The sequence below is a fragment of the Photinus pyralis genome, unplaced genomic scaffold (assembly GCF_008802855.1).
Source record: "Photinus pyralis isolate 1611_PpyrPB1 unplaced genomic scaffold, Ppyr1.3 Ppyr1.4_LG9, whole genome shotgun sequence".
NCBI classification, from domain to species: Eukaryota; Metazoa; Arthropoda; class Insecta; order Coleoptera; family Lampyridae; genus Photinus; species Photinus pyralis.
This window is the reverse complement of record NW_022170878.1, coordinates 10488171-10512766: the sequence shown is the minus strand read 5'-3', so window position 1 is coordinate 10512766 and position 24596 is coordinate 10488171. Positions and strand designations below refer to the sequence as shown.

Genomic DNA, 24596 nt, shown 5'->3' with positions numbered 1-24596 from the left:
AAACGGTGGCAGGTACTATAGGAATCACCCTGTATACACTGTGTCCAAAATAAGTATGTCTTTACACGGTGATCTCGGAAACCATAGAATACGAAAATGGTCAAATTAGGGAAAAGTTATGCAATTAAAGAGTAATTATCGTGCTGTAAAGAAAAATACTTTTCTCATTGCCACTTTGAGCTCTCAATAGCAATAACTTTCAATAGAACGTTTCGTTTCGGATAAATAATCATCAACTTTATTTTTCATGGCCCTTGAAAAAGCAGGCACATATTGTATTGGGTAGTATTTTGTATTACGAATACAACGATGTACAGCACACATAAAAACAGAAATTGGTTTTAACAGGATGGTGCACTCGCGCACAACAACACGAAACGGTGTATTAAAAAATCACTCAACGGCGTCTTGTAGAGTTCAAAAAGTGGCAATGAGAAAGTGTTTTCTATTTGTAGGTATCTGTTCAAATACATACCATCATCAGAAAGAAAAAATGAAATCGACAAATTTCGGTTTTCCTGGCATATCTTCGGAAGTAATCGGAATTTTATGGTTTTCTAACTACGGTTTCTGTTTCTGAGATCTCCATGACAAGACATTCTATTTTTGGACACAAGTTTTTATTAACTTAAGCTTCGAGAAGCGCCCCCAGAAGTGGCGGCGCCCGAGCCGGACCGCCACTGGGCCAACAGACTACACCAATCTAATAAAAAAAGGCGATCTTTGCGAAAACGTACATCTATGTAAAATAGTGATTCATTACCATTATTAACGAGCGACAAAAAGCGAGTTTATGATTTTGGACTTTCTGTCCGTCGGTCTTACAGATTTCCACAAAATTTCAAGACTCTTTTGCGTGGAGAGAAAAGGTTAAGAGACATCAATTGTAGATAATTGTCCCCTCTTTATTTTAGAATAAGAGGACTATCTTTTGTGTAAATCGCTTGCTTTGCAAGATATAAGATGAAAACCTCCAAAAACATTGTTTATATTGGTTTTTGATTATTTCTCATCGTTGCGGGAAAAATGTTTGTTGGACAATTCCAGATTCGTCTTCATCACACCAAAAAACATAAAATAAATTACTAAAAACATCACACCAGAACTTTCCACTAGGAGTACTTTTCAAACGATTCCTCTTTCTCGAACGCTTCCAACCCCAACTGACTATTCTAGAATGTTCTCGAACGAACACGTCACATCCGCCTTCGTTCTTTATCACCGATGACTAATCTCTCATGGCACCTCGATGTCTATCGAAATTTCTGGAATGTGTAATTTTTTTTTCTGTGGGATTTTATAATACTAGTGGTACAGTGGACTAAGGGGTACAGTAGACAAAATACCAAAAATACATAGAAAGTCGGCTTGTCTTAGGCCGATTGAAAATTGTATATTTTAGAAAGAATATTTTTTTGGAATTTTGTTTACTGTACTCCTCGATTTAATCAAATTAGCGTAATTTTTCTTATTTGTGCCCGCTCTCCAGGTTATAATTGTTCAGAAATGTTCATTTTTCAGTATATCCGAGTACATGATGAACAAAGAGGTCTTTTTCTATCCAAGATAAATATTTCAACCTTTTACTTTGGTTTAACCTTTACCAATCTTGTATCAGAAGAAGATAATGTGTGAGGTGTGGCTGTTTTACAGAGTATCATGGGGCGAACTCTTATAGGTATAATTGAGTTCGTTTTCCATCAATAGAAATTTTTCACCACTTTACTTTGGTTTAAAATTTGTTTCCTGCTCTTGATACATGGAGTAACAGTCACTGTACATTTTTCTGGTTACCAGAAGAACATAGTGCACGAGGCGGGCTTTTCTAATCACCAAGAGAAACATGATATCTTCTCTTAAACTTTTGCTCATGCTCAATTAAAACAGATCAGTTTTATTTCCTTAACAATTCAAAATAAAATATAATATAAATGTAATGATCGTAGCTAATTACATACTTATACATAGCGTGCGTTTTGGATAATGCCTCACATGCACTTAGAATACTCTTATATTAACATAACGAGAACTTTCATTGAAAATTTTGATATGATTTGTATACGCAGAATATGTACAAAAATAGAAAACCTTATTTGACTACTTCTCAAAATTTGATCAACAGTTTATTTACAAACTACGTAACCTACCTACTTTGAACACCACAAGATTTTTCATTTTGTGCAAATCTACCTAATTCATACTTTACTACGATAAAATAATTTTTCCTTTTTTTCAATTCTCATTTAATCATTGAATATTTGCCGAAAGCGTCTTAAGTCATAAAAATACCGAATAAAAAGAAGAGAATATTTTGTTTTGTTTTTTGTCATTCGCTAATGTGCTTTGAAAGACGACTTTGAGGAACAAGTTTTCTTTATTAATTGAGTTTATTCGTCTAATACGCATGTTCGTACCAAAGCCTCAACGACTGAGTATGGATCACAGTTGGATGCTGGCCGTCTGTCTTCTAGGTAGCCCTTCTTGTCTTCGGCACAACCGCGCGGTATTCTTATGCTGGCCGAACGATTTGCGACACCTAGGAAGAAAAAAATGTTATTGTCTCTCGACCAGTCGATTAAATTGCCCACCTCTCTCCTCCCCACAACACAGCATCATAAAGGTTAACTGTATGTTGATAGGGCGTTGGACAACTCTATCCGGATAGCTGTCCCAATAGTTGTCAGAAGCGGACAAGTATAATTGCGCGTATCTATACAGGGTGTCCATTATGTATGGCATATAGTATATATCTCGGTAAATATTGACTGTATACAACATTTTTTTCCATAAGAAATTAGCATTCCATTGTTTATATTTGAGAAAACAAGTGACTAACGAAAAACAATTGAATTTTTTTAAATAGCAATGCATATACTTTCATTAGGCTCATTTGACAGAGATTTTTTTCTCTTCACTGACGTAACACGTTAGCACCGCTTTTTTTTGCCACTGTCTTGCAGTTAATGGTGACATTTTGAACATTCATTGCAATGAAAACCATTTTTTTGAAAAATTTTCTTGAATAAGGGTCGGTACTAACATGTTATATCATCGAAAAGAGAAAAAAATTTCTATCAAATGAGCCTAATGAAAAGGTGGACTGCCATTTAAAAAAATTCAATTGTTTTTTGAAATAAAAACAACTGAATGCTGCCTTATTATGGGAAATAAAATGTCAAACAACTTTCATATAGAAAAATGTTGTATATATTCGATATTTACTATATTCCATACATAATAGGCACCGTGTATAATTAAAACTGATATCGGCTGGTGTATTACCGGGCTGTGTGTGTGGTGGGGGGAGGGGAGGCTTAACCAATTCCCTATTGGAAAACTCACCTGCACTGAAATCGTGTATCGAGGATGTTTCGTGCCTTCCGGTCAATCTACGTTCGTTATCCTTGCCCCCTTTAGGATCGTAGGCCTGTATGTGTCTGATGTGGTGTCTGCTCAGTTTGTCGATCGCTTTCTCAATTTCGCTGCAATTAACAATTTAAATTAGAACGTGACTTCAATTAACATATATCCTCAATTAAGTACAGTCAAGGTTGGAGACTTACATGATTCCATTATCCTCGCGCATTAATTTCGTCGAAAAGTTCGTGTGAGCGCCGGCTCCGTTCCAATCGCCCTCCATCGGCTTGGGATCCAATGTCGCTATGACGCCGAATTCCTCGGCGACGCGATGCAAAAGAAATCTCGCCATCCAGAGCTGATCGCCGATCTGGATGCCCTCGCAGGGACCGACCTGGAACTCCCACTGGGCCGGCATCACCTCGGCGTTCTCGCCCGAAATGTTAATCCCCGCGTAGAGGCAGGCACGATAGTGGGCTTCTACGATGTCACGGCCGTACACTTTATTAGCGCCGACCCCACAATAATAAGGCCCCTGAGGTCCAGGAAAACCGTGTTTGGGCCAACCCAGCGGTCGCAAGTCCATGTCCAGCAGAGTGTATTCCTGTTCGATTCCAAACCACGGCTTGTGATCGGCCGCCGCCTGCATCACCTTCAAGCAGCTGTGTCTTCGGTTCGATTCGGTCGGTTTCTTGGTGTACTTGTAAGTCTCGCAAAGCACCAGCTTGTTATTCCCACGCCTGAAGGGATCCCTATAGATCGCCACCGGATAAAGGTACACGTCCGAATTCATGCCTTCGGCCTGCTTCGTCGAACTCCCGTCGAAATTCCAAATGGGTAACTCTACAAAATAATCGATAAGTTCGCGAGTATCGCTTTATGAGTTATTCGCAAACCTTCCGGATTCTCCGGGATGAAATCCAAGGTGCGAGTTTTCGCGCGCAAATTCTCCCCGCTGCCGTCGATCCAAATGTACATGGCCTGCACTTTTCCATCGGGAACGGGCAGGTCCAGGAACTTCTTGCTGACGGTTTTGTTGATAGCCGCGTTCGGCGAGTGATCCAACGTCGGATTCGGCATCTCTTTGTACTGCAAAAACATAGGTATATTCACGTGGTCCTGACAAAAAGATTGTTCTTTACTGAGGCTCATATTCAATACTGCCTCTAGGAGACTTGTTGAATTACTGCTGATACTTATCAGGAGCACAGAAATACATTACTGACGTCTTAGTGTCAGTCGAAGACCCTTCCGAATGGTTACTTACTCATACCCCTAACCTCCTAAGGTTGCAGTACCAGGAGAACATAATTTGCCAGTTACGGTCGTATGTCCCTGGTCGTTTTCGTTCTCAATATTGTAAAAAACTGAGTGTGATCTCATTTGGGGAACAGTTTAGTACCGCAGGGGCTGGGGGTATGAAACAACCCCCAAGAAAGGGAGATTGGATGATCCTCTGTCGTTAATTGTGATGATAATTTTCAAGAAAGGGTAATCGATTTCTTCTGTGTGACTGGGAAGAGTATTTCATACCCCCCACCCCCGGTGTTACATACCCCCCACCCCCCCAAACGTTCGGCCCTTAAAACTTTCCCGTATGGAATATTTTCCGGAAAAGGCAGAATTGTTGACATTCGCTACAAAGTAATCAAAACATGCTCTTTACATTTTGGGGAGTAGCTTGGTATCGAGGAGTTTGGGGGGTATTAATACCGATCTTCTTTTGTCCTGGGGGGTTTTCCATATCCCCCAGTGTTACATCCCCCCCCCCTCCAACGTTCACCTCTTAGAATTTTCCTGTATGGAATATCTTCCGTTGTTCACATTACCTGTAAAGTAATGAAAACATGCTGTGATAATTTTAATCGATTTCTCCTGTGTGTTGGGAGGGGGGGGGGGGTATTCCAAACTTCCCAGACTACCCCGGTCTTACATTTCCCCCCAAAACGTTCAGCCCTTAGAACTGTCCTGTATGGAATATCTTCTGGAGAAGGAAAACTTGTTGACATTTCCTACAAAGTAAACAAAACACGATCTTCACATTTTGGGGGACAGTTTAGTACCGGGGGGTCTGGGTGGTATAGAATACCCACCAGAAAAATAGGGATTCGATGATCCTCTTTCGAAATTTAACAATCATGATAGTTTTCAGGAAAGGGTAATCAATTTCTCCTGTGCGTTATAGCCCCCAGTGTTACATTTCCCTCCCAAAACGTTCAACTCTTACAACTTTCCTATATGGGAATTTTTATATAAGCAAGGAGTCCGAGGGGAGTTTGTTGAGTCTGGAAAGAAGAAGAGATTTGTTTTTGCGCTCCTAATACTATGATTAAACAATGATTCTGAATACTGTTATGCCACTACCGATGAATGCTGAACATTTCGTGAAAAACGTAGCGCCGCGGGGAGGGGGATCCCCAGACAAACAAAACAAAGATTCGACGGCTCTCTTTCGAAGAGTGATAGCGCGTTCCTGAGGGTAGTATGCTAGACAAGAAGTCTGGTAGATAGAATTCCCCCAAGGACAAGAAGAGCGGTAGTTCTTCGTGTCCTAGGAAATCTTCAGATATAGGATATATCCCCCCCCCCTCCCCCTAGGCCGAAAACTATACCGCATACTGTTATACCACTAGCGATGAATGCTTGGAGAGGACTGTAGCACCAGGGGATCTGAAGGTTTGAACAGGATGTTTCCATGCCCCGCTACCGAAAATTATCAGCAGCGTCCTCAATGGAATACTTGCTGTTCCATGGTGGAGATGGAGACTGGGAGTTATAGAACTCCCCCAAGATAAGAGGATATCATGAACAATCTTCGTCACTACAAAACTCCATATCTCCCAGCCCCTCCCCATACTACTTCCTCTCCCAGGGAGAGAACTACATTCTCGCCTAAAATGTTTAGAATATCACCATGGCCTTCCCGAAAAGGACCATCAATAGAATCCTGAAAGCAGTTTTTCCAGTAGAACGGTGGACAAGGAGTTTGGGATCCCATGGCCTTTACCGAATACTAGCGATAGGTACAAAGCATTTTTGAGGAAAGAAGATGTAACACCTGGGAATACCCGCGGGAAAGAACGATTCGAATCCGTCCTAAACATGCTTTTGTAGCAGTGAGAGTGGTCAAAATGGGATAATGAAGAAGGGAAAGGGAAGGACAAATACACCTACCACGAAAAGGTGATAAAGGTGATGGTTGTTTTCCTAAAATCATCCTGGAGTGGTCAGGAAAATCCCAGAGCCAAAACAAATGTTGGCATAATATTACGTTTACCACTCTCGGAGAAAGGGAAAGAAAAGATCTTTAGGGAGGAGCAGGGCCGTAATATGTCGGTGGCCAAGACAAGGCTTCAATCTCCCCCGGAAAATTAGAAAACTCGTAATTTTGTTCGTTCTGGTTCGAAGGATGATGATCTAGCTGTATTATCCACCACCTATGGATCCGCGATGGTGCTAGGGGTGAGGAACTGAGGATGCAAAGGAGCAATCACGCACTGTTCTGAGAAAACTGAAGACAGGAGAAGAATCTGGGATGGCTTTGGTTTTATCACTTAAAAAGTCAGAAATATCAATTGTTTCCTGTTGCGAAAAACCAGACACCTTGATTTTTTAAATTAAAATAAAGTTGTCATTTTGCTCAAAATTTGGGCGAAAAACCTGCGGTACAATCTAATACAAAAGTTTATTTTAGATCGATGGAAAGCCATACTCAAAACTGAAAACTTTTTTGGGGGCGCTTAACCTAAAACCACTCTAAGGTCAGACCATTTTTCCGGTTTTCGTCGGAATGATCGCGCCTCGATAATTAGTGAAGGTCGCGGCCTTATTTTATATACGGAACGGGATCGATAACCCCCTTTTCTTTCATTTTTTTTAAAAGATGGAACTGGATCGCGAGTCATTAGCCAAAGGTCGAGATATGCGCTTATCGCAATTGTTCTAAATCGGCCAAGTCCTCGACGACGTCGCTCACAACACACGTGCAGGTTGTTTTTCCATTTTCGGAAATTACCGTCCGTAATTGATCACGCAAATCGGAAAACAAAGGCTCCGACTCCGAGGTCGCACTTGCAGTTCACGTGAACAGCTGTATGTTGATCACGTGCGGCGAGTGACTCGTCCAAATTTCCATCAGCTGGAAAAACTTTTCCGACTGCATGTTGTCCAAAACTGGCCAAGCCTTCCCGTGTCTATAAACGGCGCGAAATTTCGCAATCGATTAAAGTGCATCGCTCAGTGGAAAGATCCACTTTGCGTATGACATTTGAGGTTATAGACACTTTTTGGATGTGAAATTTCTGGCAGCCTTGAACTTATCGAGAGAAAACACACGGCTGATGTTGACAAATTCGAAATAGTCTAATTGGGTCACGATTGATTTTTAAGGCGCTGGGAGGACAATGCCTCCTTGACTGCTCGAAATGGGACGACGGCCGGAGGGGGAAAAAAAATTGAAAGTGGTACTTACAGGACTAACTGGGCAGATGCAGGGGGACGATCCTCACAAAAAAATACGCATAATAATTAATGAAACCTCGCATTGGAGAAGTCAACGCACTCTGTTCTAATAAACACAGTATCAGAGCTAGAGAGAATTCGGTTGCGCGTCTGCTTTATACGCACACCCCGACCTCGTGTCGTGGGAGGCACGTGTCCAAAGCGTCGCGACGCCCGCACTTCTAATACTTTCTTGACGTTTAGCGCACCCACCCTGCGTCTACCACGAATAATCGCGACTCAATGCCAAGGCTAGGAATTTCGTTCGCATTGTGTTTCGATTCCTGCTTTCTTTTATCGACATCGCAAACCTTGGACGTGTTTCCGCATTCGTCATATCATCGGGTTTGTAGTGCGATCTAAAATTACGACCGCTTTTGTGCTGGCTGCCAGTTGAAAATTGGAAGTTCACAAAACCTTCCTCATTAAAAAAGCTAAACGACGCTTCGGCGACGCCAAAAACATTTTTGAAATTACAACACCCCACGTGCTCCTTTGTGTTGATATTGGATGCTTTAGTCGGTTTCTTCATCATTTTAGGATTCCGTAATTTCTGGCTCTTTCATCGATTTCAATTATTACGGCTCTTCCGATCTATTCTTTGGCGTAGAGTTCGACTGTTTCGCCTTCTACGGCGTGTTTGATATTACCATTGTATTTATAAACGAAAAATACAATGATTGTTTCACTAACCGTCAGCTGTTCGGGCGCCTTTGATTAATCGATCGGCTTATCGTAGAACTTTCGGGTTTTCGGCATTATATTTGTACTATCGCGTTATTCTTGCATGGGACCGTTTAAAGGCCGATATCTTAGACCATGGTCTAAGGCCGAAATCCATTCCTGAAGTTGATAATTTATTTCCTCGTAATTTGTTAAAATAAGGGAATAGGATTATCACAGTGCGTGTATGAATATCAGTTTTTTTCATTCAATAAAATAGTTGGCTGATCTTATCTAATTCACGAAACTACTTTGTTAACAGGTCAATAGTATGGTCAATTTCATGTAAATTGAGTGATAATCGCTCCGTATCGTCAATTTAATTAGTATACGAGGTATACGAATTATTTCATGGTAATGATAACTACTTTTCGTTTACTGGGGAATATTTTATACCCCCCGGTACTTCATTCTCACCCAAAAATGTTTAGGGTAGGCACTCACGTGAAAATTTTAGAAACAAAAAACAATCAAACTTAGCACCACGATCCTGTGGAGCATGGCCAACTTGTCAAGAAATTAAAGGTCCAATGGTCCCTTCTGAAAGTATCACGAGAGTCTTGAGGGCTCAGAGTTTTAAGTAAAATTGTAACACCGGGGGGTCTGGGGAGTATGGGGGTATGGAATACCCCCCAGTAAACGAAAAATTGCCATAATTTCAAACAGTTCCAAGATTGGGCTACTAGTTCAAAAGTTACAGCCCTTTGAATTTTTTTTCGAAATTGGTTTCTAGTCTATAACCTTTGATTGAGAAGTCTAATCGAAAAAGTACGAATTGTTTTGGATTCTACGCACCAAAATTAATAAGAAAAAGTGTTTTCCGGAGAAATTTTGGTGCAGTCGATTTTTGGTAAAAAAGGAAGGTTATACACTGCCTTTTTTTGAGCCCCGAAAAAAAAATTGTCTCAGATCGACCCGAAAAAAAATGTTCTTATAGAATGCGGCCTGCAGAATCCATAATTTCAAACAGTTCCAAGATTGGGCTACTAGTTCAAAAGTTACAGCCCTTTGAATTTTCTTTCGAAATTGGTTTCTAGTCTATAACTTTGATTGAGAAGTCTGATCGAAAAAGTACGAATTGTTTTGGATTCTACGCACCAAAATTAATAAGAAAAAGTGTTTTCACGAGAAATTTTGGTGTAGTCGATTTTTGGTAAAAAAGGAAGGTTATACACTGCCTTTTTTTGAGCCCCGAAAAAAAAATTGTCTCAGATCGACCCGGAAAAAAAAATTTTCTTATAGAATGTGGCCTGTAGAATCCATAATTTCAAACAGTTCCAAGATTGGGCTACTAGTTCTAAAGTTACAGCCCTTTGAATTTTTTTTCGAAATTGGTTTCTAGTCTATAACTTTTGATTGAGAAGTCTGATCGAAAAAGTACGAATTGGTTTGGATTCTACGCACCCAACTTAATAAGAAAAAGTGTTTTCCCGAGGATTTCTGGTGTAGTCGATTTTTGGTAAAAAAGGAAGGTAATACACTGCCTTTTTTTGAGCCCCGAAGAAAAAATTGTCTGCGTCGCCTATCATTGTATTTCAGCACTTTCATGCTACGACAAAAAATGATAAATTCATTGTAAAACACTTCAATTAAAACAGAATTTTTTAACAACCTAACATCAACCCCAATTAGAGAAACGTGTTAATAATTTATTAATAGTGCAAGAAACTAAATACAGCACATACTTATAAATTTCCAACGGGCCATTATGATCTACAGGCCAGGTGGCAATCGCCACCCCCCCCCCGTGCCAGTCCGCCCCTGTTTAGCCCCACGATCCTGTGAAGCATGGCCAACTCGTCAAGAAATAAAAGGTTCAATGGTCCCTTCTGAAAGTATCACAAGAGTCTTGAGGGCTCAAAGTTTTAAGTAAAATTGTAAGACCGGGGGGTCTTCAGGGGTATGGAATATCCCCCAGTAAACGAAAAGTAGTTGCCCCTTTTGGAACACCCCCCAGTAAGTACAGGAGCTTTTCATTCTTATGGGTATAACGAAGCATTTCATGATAATGATGATTGCAGAACAAAGGACAACTACTTTTCGTTTATTGGGGGGTATTCCATACCCCCCGGTACTACATTCTCACCCAAAAATGTTTAGTGTTGACACTCGCGTGAAAATTATAGAAAAAAAGACAATCGAACTTAGCACCACGATCCTGTGGAGCATGGCCAACTCGTCAAGAAATAAAAGGTCGAATATGGTCCCTTCTGAAAGTATTACGAGAGTCCTGAGGGCTCAGAGATTTAAGTAAAATCGTAATACCGGAGGCTCTGGGGGGGGGGGTATTCGAACTTGGCGTCACGATACTATGGAACATGGACTCGTCAAGAAATGCAGGTCCAATTATCCATTTTTGAAAGTATCACGAGAGTCCTAAGTCCACAGTATCAAGTAAAAATGCTTGCCAAGTCATTGTTTTAATTTTCTCGGTTTTGTGCTTCGTCTACCTTGGTTGCTGCGACACCCTAGGATTCATCGACCGCTTTGTTTCACAGTCAGCTGTTTTTATATATCGATCGAGATCTCGACAGCGGAATATCGTAGACCTTTCGGGTTTTCGGCATTATATTCGTACTATCGTGATATTCCCGCATCGCTCAGTCTCAATCTGAATTTATGAAGTTCCTTGTGATGTGTTCAAATAAGGAAATAGAATATCATAGTGTCTGGTATGACTGTCAGTTTTTTCGTTTAATAAAATAGTTGTCCGATCTTATCTAATTCACGGCATTAGCTGGCTGATTCCGGATTTTTGGTTGGGATCAAAAATGCGCCGAAGTTTAGTGATTGGTACATCAGAGACGTTTTATTGTTTTCTGTTTTTTTCACCACGTTCGCCTTTTTCTACTGTTCTCTCTAAGTCGTTAGTACAGTATTCAAAGTCTTCGAAGGTTCGTATCTTAATTAACCCAAAAGTTCTCTCTCACTACTTTGCATCATATCATGGAAATTATTTTGGGAGCTCTCGATTTCTGTACTGTTTTGCAATCCAGATAGGATATTATGATTAAATCGTTAACGACCGACCTTCCACCAAATTACATGCATCTTATTCACCAAATTAATTTTCAAATTATGCTACCCACGACCGTAAATGTAGACAAAACCATAAGAGGAGCGTTCTCAGGATGACATTAACCATAAAATCGAAACAGGAATAGACAAACCATAGGAGATCAATTAAAAAACGGTTCAACTCATTGCGAGTGGCCTAGGTTACTAACATACAAAACCATACAACCTTTAACAAAAAAAGCTAATGCGTTAATTATAAAAGCAAAATAAGATCTAAAATTAGGTAACGCAAACAAGGCGGTTATGTAAGTGAATCTTAGTTCACATGAGCCACTTTGTCTCGTGATGTGAACGAACTATCAACTTGAACCTTGGCGCTAACCAAAATCACTACTCGTATTGTTCCTACACTCAATCGGGCTGATAAGAATTGAGCCATGACCATCGTCAATGAAATCCAATCGGTGTGGCGTTCGAAATTAATGCACCAAAAGTCTTGGGGAAAAAACAAACTCGACCGACGATTTCCTTTTTTTTTGGTTACGGAAACATAAAATTTATGTGTAATTAATATTTGCAGTTAACGACACAATTTTATGTCCTTCGCAAAAACACGTTCAACAACACGTGTCACATATCAAAGGTCTAAATATTTTGATTTGAATAAAAGAGTGGAAATTAATTGTTGTTGTCGGTGGAAAACACAAAAAAGCCAGGGGCGATAAATACAAAATGAGTGACGTTCGTAAGTGTGAATATTTAATTATTTATTTGTAATTTTTCCACCAAACAAGAGAGAATTCCATTTATAGCATCGAGGACGTAGCGTAAAAAAGGAAAACAAAGCGAAATAAGTTTTTTTTTTAAATTATATTTAGTACACGTTTTTCTGGTGTCACTCAAAGCATGTTCATTTCTAAAATTAACGGATAACTGGCAGATTTCGCGGAGTATGATGATAGTAATATTAACGGTACCTACTTTTCAAATAATCGGAAATATCAAGAAAGTCTAAAAATTATTGAAAAACTCTCGCATATGATTGAGAATAAAGGTGACTCGGTGGTTAGTGGCGCTCATCGAGAGATAGAGCTGCTCACAAGTCATCGTTTGTACCATGCGCCCTATTTTGATTGTAACTGCAGTGTATCTCGCCTGTTTTTAAAGATTTGACCCAAAATTGGTATTTCTTAAATGCAACACCCTGTATATCTTAACGTCAATTTTTCCTGATTACATTGATGTATCACAACCTATGTTTTTTTTTAATTTTAGCCACGAATCAAAAATAAAACCTTGTTTTTTACGGTTTTTAAATAGTAGGCCATGGATTTTGCTTTGTTTATTGTATCCATGGTAACTAAGGCAGCCGGATATCAATCAATACAAACGGCAAACAGTGGTATATCAATGTTATCAGAAAAAATAATGCAAAACATTGACTTTAAGATATACAGGGTGTTAAGTTTAAAACATACGAACTTTTGGTCAAATCTCAAAAACGGCGGTGGTCCAAAATTTTTGTTGACTACGCTGCTGGATTCTACGTAAACATATTTAAAATAGGCATATTTATCTTACATGGGTAGTAAGATATGATAACATCCCAAAAAGTCAAACTTTTCGTTTTCACCCTGTATCTCAGAAACAAACGTAGCTAGATAATTGATTCTGTTTGTGATATTAAAAGTTTCACAAAAAAAGTTGCACAGGATCGTGAAACCTGTTGAGATACACGGCAGCTCAACCAAAATAGAACACACGGTATATTCTCCTACCTGTCTGAAATAGTTTACAAGGAAGGCGGGTGGATCCGAATTAGACCAAAACTTTGCATACCCAGCAATAGTCAAAGACTAGTCAAATAGGTCAGTGGGGGAAGAGACCCCCCGCCCCTCTTTTTAGAAGGAGTTCTTAAATCTCTCTCCCCCCCCCCCCCCCCGGACGGACGGACAAAACGAAAACAATAACAAATTTTTTTTTAATTCTTAAAAAATGCGCTAAAAAGACAATACCGAGGACAATATACCTACTTTGGAGCTTGGAAAATTCGTCAAAAAGTGAAGGTCCAATGGTCCCTTTTGAAAGTATCACATGAGTCGGGAGGTCTAGGGGGTGTGGAAACCCCCCCCCCCCCCCCAGTACATGAAGTGTTCATTGGTATGAGTATACGAATCATTTCATGATTGTAGAAAATAAGGGTCAGTTAATTTTCGTTTACTGGGGGGATATTGAATATCCCCCAGACCCCCCGGTATTACATTTTCACTCAAAAATGTTTAGCACTCGCATGAAGCATGGAATACTCGTCAAAAAAGGAAGGTCCAATGGTCCCTTCTGAAAGTAGCACGATAGTCTTCTTGAGCACTCTGAGCTTTAAGTAAAAGCGTAATTCTAGGGGTATCGACTACCCCCCCCCCCTCAGTACACGGGGTGTTCATTTGTATGAGTATACGAATCATTTTATGACAATGATGATTGTAGAAAATAAAGGTGAGCTAATTTTCGTGGGGGGGGGGGTTGTTCCATACCCCCCAGAACTACATTTTCATTTGCACCCCAAATGTTTAGCGTTAGCACTCGCGTGAAAGCTGTACAAAAAAGACTATCGAACTAGGCACCACAATCATGTGGAGGCGTATGGAATACTTCCCAGGGAAAGATGTTTCGATGGCCCTCTTTCGAAATCTGGCAACATAGTTATGAAGACAGTACATGTTTCTCCTGCAGAATGGTGGACAGGAAGCCTGGGGGATATAGAATTCCCCTAAGGACCAGAAGAAAAATGTTTCAAATTCAGCGGTTCCTCTCTTGGGGGTATTTTCCAACCTCCACCACTACCCCACCAAAGTGCATATTACATTATCTCTCGAAATATGTGGGGTTCAGAGGTAATTCTTCCTGTTCTGGGTACCATCCAAAACATTTAAAGTTCAGTGGTAGTTCTTCCTCTCCTAGGAAGCCTAAGGGTTATAGAATCCCCCTTTCCCTTCGACACAAGAAAAATCAATGGTCCTTAAAACGTAGGGGGGCGGGAATAATTAAAAACTCTGCTATTGGTTGCGTTTCGTCCGTCCGTCTGTTTGTGTGTACGTCCACTTGTGCAGTTTTAAACTACTTGTAGGGGAAGTGTCCCAGTGTTCGAAATTTTTCGCAAGTAATTTACTTTTCTGTTTTGCTAGATGACCATAGAAAATGAATGAATTATACAGGGTGTTTCAAATGCAACGGTTCTCAAACTTTGTAATGCTTCTCGTGCTTTAAACAAGAATCAAACTACCCGCGAAGTTGTCGCAAGGATACGTCTCACGTGAGGTGATCTCAAAGAAAACTAAAGCCCAACGGTACCACTTTCAACGAGAAGAAAATCTGGTTGGTGCGGAGTAGGTCGCCCATCTTTATCGGAGGCCTATTAAAGAATGGAACACAAAAGAGTAAAGGTTAATCCAAGAACGATGATAAGGTTCGGTCGACTTTTCCTCTAACAGAAAACGTGCGCAACCTTTTCTGTTATCGAGGGGTTATCGTGAGCGGATTTGAAGAGAAAACAAGAGCAAATTGCGGTGTACTTCTAAGGCTACCGTTTAATTAGTTTGGTGATAGACGCGCGCGCGTTTCGGAGGGTCGATCGAAAAAGTCGAATTCGAAAGTACTTTCGCGAAAATTGTGCTCAAGGTGCGCGCTGGTTGATTGAACCAGGAAGCTGCGGACGACTACCGCGATCGGCCTTTTTTTCAAAATTACCCGAGATCAGATCTTTCAAATACGATCGGCTAGATCACGCGTGTTTTAAACGAGGGGTGTGTGGTATTAATATCAATTCTATGGTGTGCTTGGGTGATTGCTTGATTAATCGCAACTGAACCGGTGTGTTGCATCACACGCACCTGTCGCTAAATACCAAAGCCTACTTACCTCAAGCGAGCACAAAACGCACACACAACAAAAAAAAAACAAAAACGAAGCTCTCCGTTGATAACAACTGACAATCCTATTATTCGCGCTCTATTTTATGTGCTCCCCCACTCCGGGATGCACATGCGCCTCCATAAGTGTCATTTAAATTTTTGTTATAAAATCAAACAAATTAGACTTAACCGCGCCAACGGTGACGCGCTCTAGGTACTTATTTTTTTATAAAACAATTACTCGAACGCACCCCCTCCGCGCCGCCGTTGCGATTTAGTTTAGATTAAATCGCAACTTACGTAACGATCTGCGACAATTTTGTAATTTAAGCCCGCAATCAAAAATAATGAGAGCTGGATGGCCCTAATTAAGGGGGGGACGTTTCGATGAATTTGCCCTTCAAAAAAAATTCCCCCTCGGATGATCATTTTTTCTAAACGTAATCGTTATTTAAACAGCGCGGTACTTAATCTCATTACGCCGTTGATAATAATTTTTTTTGTGTGTGGAAAACTTGATTGCATACTACTTTCACATACGAAGTGGGTGATATCAATATTTTTCTAATTCGTCATTAAAGTGCGGGCAACCACTTTCACTCCCATTATCTTGGAATTTGGACGAACGCGATCGGTCACATAATTGATCATTTACACTTTACAGAATTTAATGCTACAAAATTTTTCGCATTCCGATTTCGTCATGTTTGGTTCAGTGGAAGATTAAAAATTGAACTCGACTGTGGTTTGGGCAAATTGACTATAACGGTTTCTCCGGAAAGAAAATCTGCCAATTCGCATGTGATCATTACTCCCTGACATTATTAGTTGCACCACTTAACGAGGGGATAAAATGATGAGTGAAGGTTGAATATTAATAAATTGCATAACCGACGCATTCAATTCCCTGCCTAATAAAGTCGATATACCACATCCTGTCATTACAACTTGTAAATGCATTGATACCATATAATAACGCATTCGGAAAACAAGGGCTTTATTAGGTTGACCCCCCCCCCTTCTCCCGCCCCTCGGAAAAAAACTCCCAGAAGTGCAAAGTAAAACACTACCCCAATTACCCGCGCACTTTCATGGTAGTTTTTGAAAAAAGATAATCGAAACTTCCCCCACGGTTGACTGCGGGGTCTGACTGTCCCTCTCCCCCCAAAACATACGAAGATCCGATTTTACCTTTCTTAAACGCCCTACAGACAGTACGATTTGTCGTACAACTTATCGTACGACTTAGATCGATACTACAGTCTGACAGATAATCTTAGGCGGAATTCACACCAAAGCAAATGACTAAGCGATGCGGATCTGACTGTATCCCTCTCGTATCCCCCAAAATAACTAATACGAAGATCCGATTTTACCTTTCTTAAACGCCCTACAGACAGTACGATTTGTCGTACAACTTATCGTACGACTTAGATCGATACTACAGTCTGACAGATAATCGCCTTACCGTGTGTAGCGATGTCGGACGACGGATCGTTAGTCGAAATCGTATCGGATGGTAGTATGAACCTGCCATAAAACTTGGCGTACTACTCGACTTACAAATTGCAGATCGTATCGTGTGTATGTGAACTGTGCGATATCTGACCAACTGTAGTACGATTTCGACTACAGGAAAGGTGATGAGTCTATTATTTGGGTATTTCTCGCTACTTACCTTACCTTTATTAGAATGGATGCTAAATATAAAGATTTTTGGGAGGAATTCATAAGCTTATACAGAGAACATAGTTGTTTGTGGAATATAAAGTCGAAGAAGTATGCAAATAAAATTAAATGCAACTCAAGTTATGAAGAATTGCTAATAAAATATAAGGAATAACCCCCCAACGCCACAATAGACATTTGTCAACTAAAGTCTGCTTTTATAATTTGCGGCATTTGTCGTTCGACTTATCGTTTACGTTTGTAGGGAATCACGTCGTACGATAAGCTGAAACGATGTTTGATACGACTTGTCGTACGATAAGTTGTACGACAAATCGTACCGTCTGTAGGGCGCTTTACTTCGCTGATGGAAAGTGCTAATGAGTTCAATTTTTGTTTGGAGGTGGGGGGGGGGGGGATAGAATTTTGTCTAGCAAAGTAACACACGATTACTAGATCCCAATTTTCTGCAACATGGTTGTCTTTGAGAACAGATAATCAATTTTCGTGTATACAGGGTGTTAATTAATGTCACGCAGATATGTCAGGGGGTCTTAATAAGAAAAAAATGCAAAAATATACATCGTCTAAAGGGCGTCGTTTTCGTTATGCAAGGTGGCAAGGTTTCAATTTTTTTCTGTGATAATTGTTTCAAATTTGATCATTTTCCTCTTATACCTCGACTCTATCGCTATCTCCGTCAGTGTTGATGTCTTCGTATACCGGTTTCAGATGTTTCATCGTTTTAATTATGAGATGTAACATAAATATTATTTGGCAGTGTGGGAACGAATTGTATTGAAAATCTCCGTACTTTTATGTAATCGTCACACGCAAAAACTCCATCCTTGTGTTTGGTTGGCATTAATAATATTTTCTAAATTTGTTGCAAAAAAGTAACAAGTTGCTTAAATACAATTCGTAATTAATTATTGTAAGCTGTTGCGCACTTTGCTAATTACTTGTTGAACAAAAAAGTTATTTAATAATGTATTGCATTAGCGCGACAAGGTGAACGATATTTTCTGCGTATCTTTTATTTTTTGAATTTCTTGAATTCGAAAATGTTAGTTAGTGTACTGATCTGACTGCTGACCAAATTTACTTGTGGATTAACACAACAATATTAAAATCGCCCACCATTACGAAGTCCATTAGCATTTTCAACCGATTTGGAGTAAAGTAAATTGCCGGCGTATTATTGATTGGAGGTAATGAAGGTGGGTACGTTTATATGTAATCGTCGTTAATAAACTGGCAATTACTTCGAGAAATGATTGATCACACAAACGACAGCATGCGATATATGGTCGAAAAACCGGGCCAAAGGAGATCATTAGAAAGATTGTCGTTGCCTACTTCTTTCTAAAAAGAAAAAGAGACAAAATCGCTACCGAATCTCAAACAAAACAATTAACGTGGCTAATTACAAGTGGCGTGTATCAAGTTTTGCACACGAATACTGCATAATCACAACGTACACCTTCCATTACTTTCAGGTTCGAAATTAGTTTGCTTTTAGGGCGTTTTAAAGCTTTATACAGGGTGTAATGTTCAGAAAACCAAATAAATTTTCGATTCAATATTATAGTATTTTGTTATACCGGGTGGTGACTTGAACAACGCACCATAGGAATTCCAACGGTAATTTTTTCATTTCTGGTTATTGGTTGTGTAGAGAAAAAAATTACGAATACGAGTACTATAGATTTAATTTTTCTAAAAAACTGGCTTTTAAGAAAATCAATGGTGCCATGGCAGTTTGAAATTAAACAAAGCTAACTGATGACAAATGCAGGCGCTTTTGTTTGATCAAAATTCCACGGCATTACCGATTTTATAAACGCGACAGTTTTTAATTTTTAAATTTTTACTATTTCTGAATTTATAAAATAGAAAACAATAGTATGTACGGATTCGTAATTTCTCTACAAAAAACAATAGACTTTATTTCTAAAATAATTAGGGAAGCCAATAATCGGAAATTCAAAAACTTCTATTGAAATTCCTATGGGGCATTAGTAAAATCGCCACCCCGTATACATCAGGGTCCCGCAACAGCGCGTCGGTCTTGATACCTGGTAAAAAATTATTTGAAAAAATCTTTTGTGCTAATGTTGCGGATCTACAAATTATTTTTGAATGTATAGGGTGTCCCATTTTTACGGCGTCAATAAATACTGATTTTTTTAAATAAAACAAAGTTCAAAGTGCCGTAACTATTCTTTTTCAAATGGAACTACTACTATTCCAATTCGCTATTCGATTGTCTTTTGTGTTCTCTTCAGTGTTTATAAGGGGTGTCCCCATAGTTTTTAGGTTATTCAATATTTTTCACAAAAGTACCTACCCATTTATTAATTACATATTTATACATCGGAGTAGACTGTGATAATAAAAAACAAAAAATTACCAGAAAGTAAACAAGTGCCATTGCTGCAAGTGTATTTTCAATTTCGTAATAAAATAAGATTAATTAAAAAGGTGAATTTCGAAAAAATGAATAAATTCGGAGAGCCGCAAACGTTATAAATTATAATAAAAGGGCCGCATACGTTTTGTTTTAAAATTGAATCACCAAAAGCTCCAACATTTTTTCATCAAGCACAGCACACTGAAGGATGGAGCTAACAGTCTTAAAAAAGTTCCAACTGTAATTCTTAAGCCCAACAGCAAAATTTTAGTGTCGGAGAGTTAGAATCTTTTTGATATTACAAAAAAAACATCTAAAATTGCAGGGATTTTGCCATTTTTTAAAACTTGTTTAATCCAGTTGAAATCTTTGAACCGTTATGGGAGAACCTTTATCAACCCCATACCAGACGTATAAAGGATAAAAAATAAATAACATCATTAAATAATACCAATGTCAACTATCATTGCTATTTAAATAAAAATATCTGATAAGCTATAACAGAATAACAAATTACTGTTGTTATTTTTAGCGAATTTGATAGTACCCGAAGTATTGTAGTGGCCCCTTTCGTTTTATTATTCAAAATCTAGCAAGCGATAATTTAAAAAAAAATTAAAAACATGCAACTGTTTCCATTTAAAAAACAATTTTTGATTTGTACCGCAAACGAGCCGATAGTATCGTACCATGCACGTTAGGGATTGTGTCACAATCGCTTCCTTTTTCTGTTCAAATTTGTTGTTACGCGCCACGCATGACTACATAAATTAAGCTTAATTAATTATGTCATGTGTTTCGCATATTTTTATAAATTAGATGTAATTACTGCTACCGCTGAACCAAAGTAAAAGTATAGTACAGTAAACCAAGGACAGGTTTTTGCATACAAAGGGTGCTGCTCAGAAAGTTTGACTGGGTGCTCCAAACTGAAAGAATGTCAACTGTGTCCTTCCTATCTATACACTAAGACAAGATTCCATTTTAAAGTGTGGACTAAAGCACCTGTCCTTGTCTGTTGTATGAGACAATAGGCACTTTACTAATTCACATTAACATATCATTAATTTTATAACGACAGTTATAATAATTGCATTAGATAGAAACGGCAGACATATAACAGCCCAGTGAAGGTCGTAGTTGCAATTCAAGTGAAACTAAATTTAATTCCGTACAAGAATGCGGTAATTGCCTAATTTTACAACGGTCGAGCCTAACCCTAGATCGAAGAATGTACACCGTTGACTTGGCTGAAGAAGCCGAAGACGAAACAGTTGAATATCCGTCCAATCAAAAAGGCGCCGAGGAATTCCACGATCGAAATGCTAGGGCGACAGAAACAGCCAAGAAAAGTGAGATGAAAGAAAACGGAAAAGATAAGGGCGCGAACAGTATCTACGCCTTAAAGCAACATCAGCAACAAACTAAACGAAGAAATCGAAACGGTGTCCCTTCTTTGTGGGTCAAAGAGCTCAAAAAGAGTAACGATGTCGCAAAAAGCTAACTACCAGGAGAACATTACAAATAACATGCAAAATATGACCCACGAAGAAGTATTTCTACTCCTAGTCTCCTACTATCAAAACTCTGTAAATTTTCATTGAGTAGCAGGGGAACAGATTAAATGTGGAGGTCCAGCTTTGGAAGATGTACTTCTACACTTAATTTCCTCTGCAGCTGCGACTGTATCAGGAAAATAAAGTACACGGCGAGGTATTTGTACTCCCACCACACAAAGTAGACATACCTAAACTATCTTTAGCTACCAGGAGCATATGCTCCGTGTATTATGAGAATAATTCCTGGTACATTATGTTCTCCTGGTATAAAATTTGCACTTACGCCAAACGGCCAAAGTAAAGTCTCGAAATATTTTTGTGAGTGCTGAGAAAAGATCTCCTTGTGCATCATGTTCTCTTGGAAATGTTAGAAGAGTGGACTAGCTGATACTCAGTGTATTAGGAGAAAGAACACTTCCTCGCACATTGTATTCTCCTGATACAAATTTGTAAAGATTTATGCCAAACATTCTACTTTTTTAAACCGGTTGAAGCATACTTTCTTATTAATCTTTGTTGTTGTTTCTTGCGCTTTTGTTTTTAAAAGAAGCGTAGTGCAAGGTCGGCTGTGCCACGTTTTTTCCCCCAAAATGTTAAGTCATCAACAGTCTACTTCTTTACTTTACTTTAAAATAGAACACAAATGCTCTCCTGAACATGATCACCACAAATATTGATGGTGGTATATGTTTCGAAACGAGAACGTATCACCGGAAGGTTTTCGAGGTATTTGTAATACCCCCCAAGAAAACGAGATTTGATATTTCCCCAATGATCATCCCCACCCCAATAGTGACGGTCCTCAATACTTGTCATCATCAATCTCGAGAAAGAGTCATCGAAGTTTCATTTGCCTGGGGGGGTATTCCATATCCCCCAGCCCCCCCGGCGATGCTTACTCCCCTCAAGACATTCACAGTTCTCAGTAAGTGTGATCACTTTTTATGAAAATGGAATGCTCCACCGATCATAATCACCAATGATGGTTCTATACGTTTCGAAACGTGAACGCACTACCGGGGGGTCTGGGGGGTATGGAATACCCCCCAGGAAAACGAGATTTGATATTTCCCCAATGATCATTCCCACCCCAATAGTAACGGTCCTCAATACTTGTCATCATCAATCTCGAGAAAGAGTCATCGAAGTTTCATTTGCCTGGGGGGGGGGTTTCCATACCCCCCAGGCCCCCCGGCGATGCTTACTCCCCTCAAGACATTCACAGTTCTCAGTAAGTGTGATCACTTTTTATGAAAATGGAATGCTCCACCGATCATAATCACCAATGATGGTTCTATACGTTTCGAAACGTGAACGCACTACCGGGGGGTCTGGGGGGGATGGAATACCCCCCAGGAAAACGAGATTTGATATTTCCCCAATGATCATTCCCACCCCAATAGTAACGGTCCTCAATACTTGTCATCATCAATCTCGAGAAAGAAGTCATCGAAGTTTCATTTGCCTGGGGGGGGGGGTCCCCATACCCCCAGGCCCCCCGGCGATGCTTACTCCCCTCAAGACATCACAGTTCTCAGTAAGTGTGATCACTTTTTATGAAAATGGAAATGCCTCCACCGATCATAATCACCAATGATGGTTCTATACTTTCGAAACGTGAACGCACTACCGGGGGGTCTGGGGGGTATGGAATCCCCCCCAGGAAAACGAGATTTGATATTTCCCCAATGATCATTCCCACCCCAATAGTAACGGTCCTCAATACTTGTCATCATCAATCTCGAGAAAGAGTCATCGAAGTTTCATTTGCCTGGGGGGGGGGGTTTCCATACCCCCCAGGCCCCCCGGCGATGCTTACTCCCCTCAAGACATTCACAGTTCTCAGTAAGTGTGATCATTTTTTATGAAAATGGAATGCTCCACCGATCATTATCACCAATGGTGGTTCTATACGTTTCGAAACGTGAACGCACTACCGGGGGGTCTGGGGGGTATGGAATACCCCCCAGGAAAACAAGATTTGATATTTCTCCAATGATCATCCCCACCCCAACAGTGACGGCCCTCAATACTTTCATCGAAGTTTCTTTTGCCTGGGGGGTATTCCATATCCCCCAGACTCCCGGTGATTCATACCCGGCCCTCAAGATATTCACAGTACTCAGGACCGTGTGATCATTTTTTTAGGAAAATCCATCTAAGCTCCTTTTTCTGCAGTTGTTTTGTATAGAATGCTCCCTCGAAAATGACCACCACAATTATTGATGTTTCTGTACGTTTCGAAACGAGCACGTACCGCCGGGAAGTTCTGGTACGTAGAAAATTTAGAAATCTAATGCGGTCTAATAAAAACACGGTAGAAAATTAACCTAACCTTAAATTGAATTAAATTTACGCATTCGTGACGAATTTATTTGGTTATCAGGAGAACATAACAATTAACAAATTAATAACTCAATATTGTGCGCGAAGAGGTATGTCTGTATTTCGACATCTTTATTCTAAGGAAAATGCCTTTAATACATCATATATTTCTCGACAAATTTCTATACATTTTTACTGATACCAGGAGAACATACTAAATTTGAAAACCTTCTTCTAACCATAAATGAAGTGTTTCAACACTTTGTTTTCTTTTAATCTTCTGTATCGTTTGGTGTCAGTCGACCAGGAGAACATGATGTGATCTTTCTAACCTCGGGAGGAGTATTTTAGCAACATTCTACATCAATAGGGTACAATGCGCAAAGTACACATAAAGTATCTTTCAAGAGACGTCTATAAACTTTTTTTGGCTACCAGGAGAACATAATAAATGAGGTCTCTTACTAATCTCTAGCACCTGAAGAATTTGAAAAAATCCCGAAGGAACAAGAAAGCGAAGAATTGCAACACTTGGTAAATCTGAAGAATAGGAAGACTTTGAAGCAAGGGAAACCGGAAATAGTTTTAAAGAATCTAAAGGAGAAGATCGACGTACGTGGTACGGTGAACTCAATCTTGACAACATTTTCTGTGAGTGTCAAAATGTCACTTCTTCAACAGCGCAAGGCGACGCACTAATAATGAAATTGTTTTAATTACATTGATTTATAGCATTATTTTGTAACCACTAATTGTAATGCATTTTGATTTACTGGACAGTTGCGAATCATAATTATGCCAAATTTACTACCCCCCCCCCCCCCCCCCCGCTGCGGATTTATCTTCGTACTTATCCAATTACCACCGCGTTTCTTAGACGTACGGCTTCTTACCTCCAAAATTCAAGGCAAACAGCAATCTAAGCGGATAATTTACGAATTTGTCCCAAGACCCCTCACCCCTTCTTATTCCCCAACTCCTCAGAAAAATCACAACATGCTCATTGCTCAGATATTCCATAAAACACAGCCTTGCAGAAAATCTATGCAAAAATGAAGTCTTGAAACCCTTCTGATGAGCATCTTGCATTTTGATCGCCTGGTAGTCATATGTCTAACAGAATCC

The 24596-nt window shown here is 39.6% G+C and overlaps 1 protein-coding gene across 2 annotated transcripts; it reads right to left on the bottom strand.

Moving 5' to 3' along the window:
• Positions 1 to 1873: 1873 nt before the first annotated feature.
• On the bottom strand, positions 1874 to 15668 carry LOC116180330 (glutamine synthetase-like). 2 transcript variants are annotated; one of them, XM_031500261.1, is made up of 5 exons: positions 15514 to 15668; positions 4254 to 4446; positions 3564 to 4200; positions 3343 to 3482; positions 1874 to 2536 (listed from the first exon to the last, which is right to left on the bottom strand). In XM_031500261.1, exons 2-5 carry the CDS (start codon positions 4435 to 4437, stop codon positions 2388 to 2390), a joined length of 1110 nt encoding a protein of 369 aa, XP_031356121.1. In that variant the 5' UTR covers positions 4438 to 4446; positions 15514 to 15668; the 3' UTR covers positions 1874 to 2387. The 2 variants fall into 2 exon arrangements, with proteins under 2 accessions (XP_031356121.1, XP_031356122.1); XM_031500262.1 differs by lacking the exon at positions 15514 to 15668 and adding an exon at positions 7829 to 8059.
• Between the last annotated feature and the right edge of the window lie 8928 nt (positions 15669 to 24596).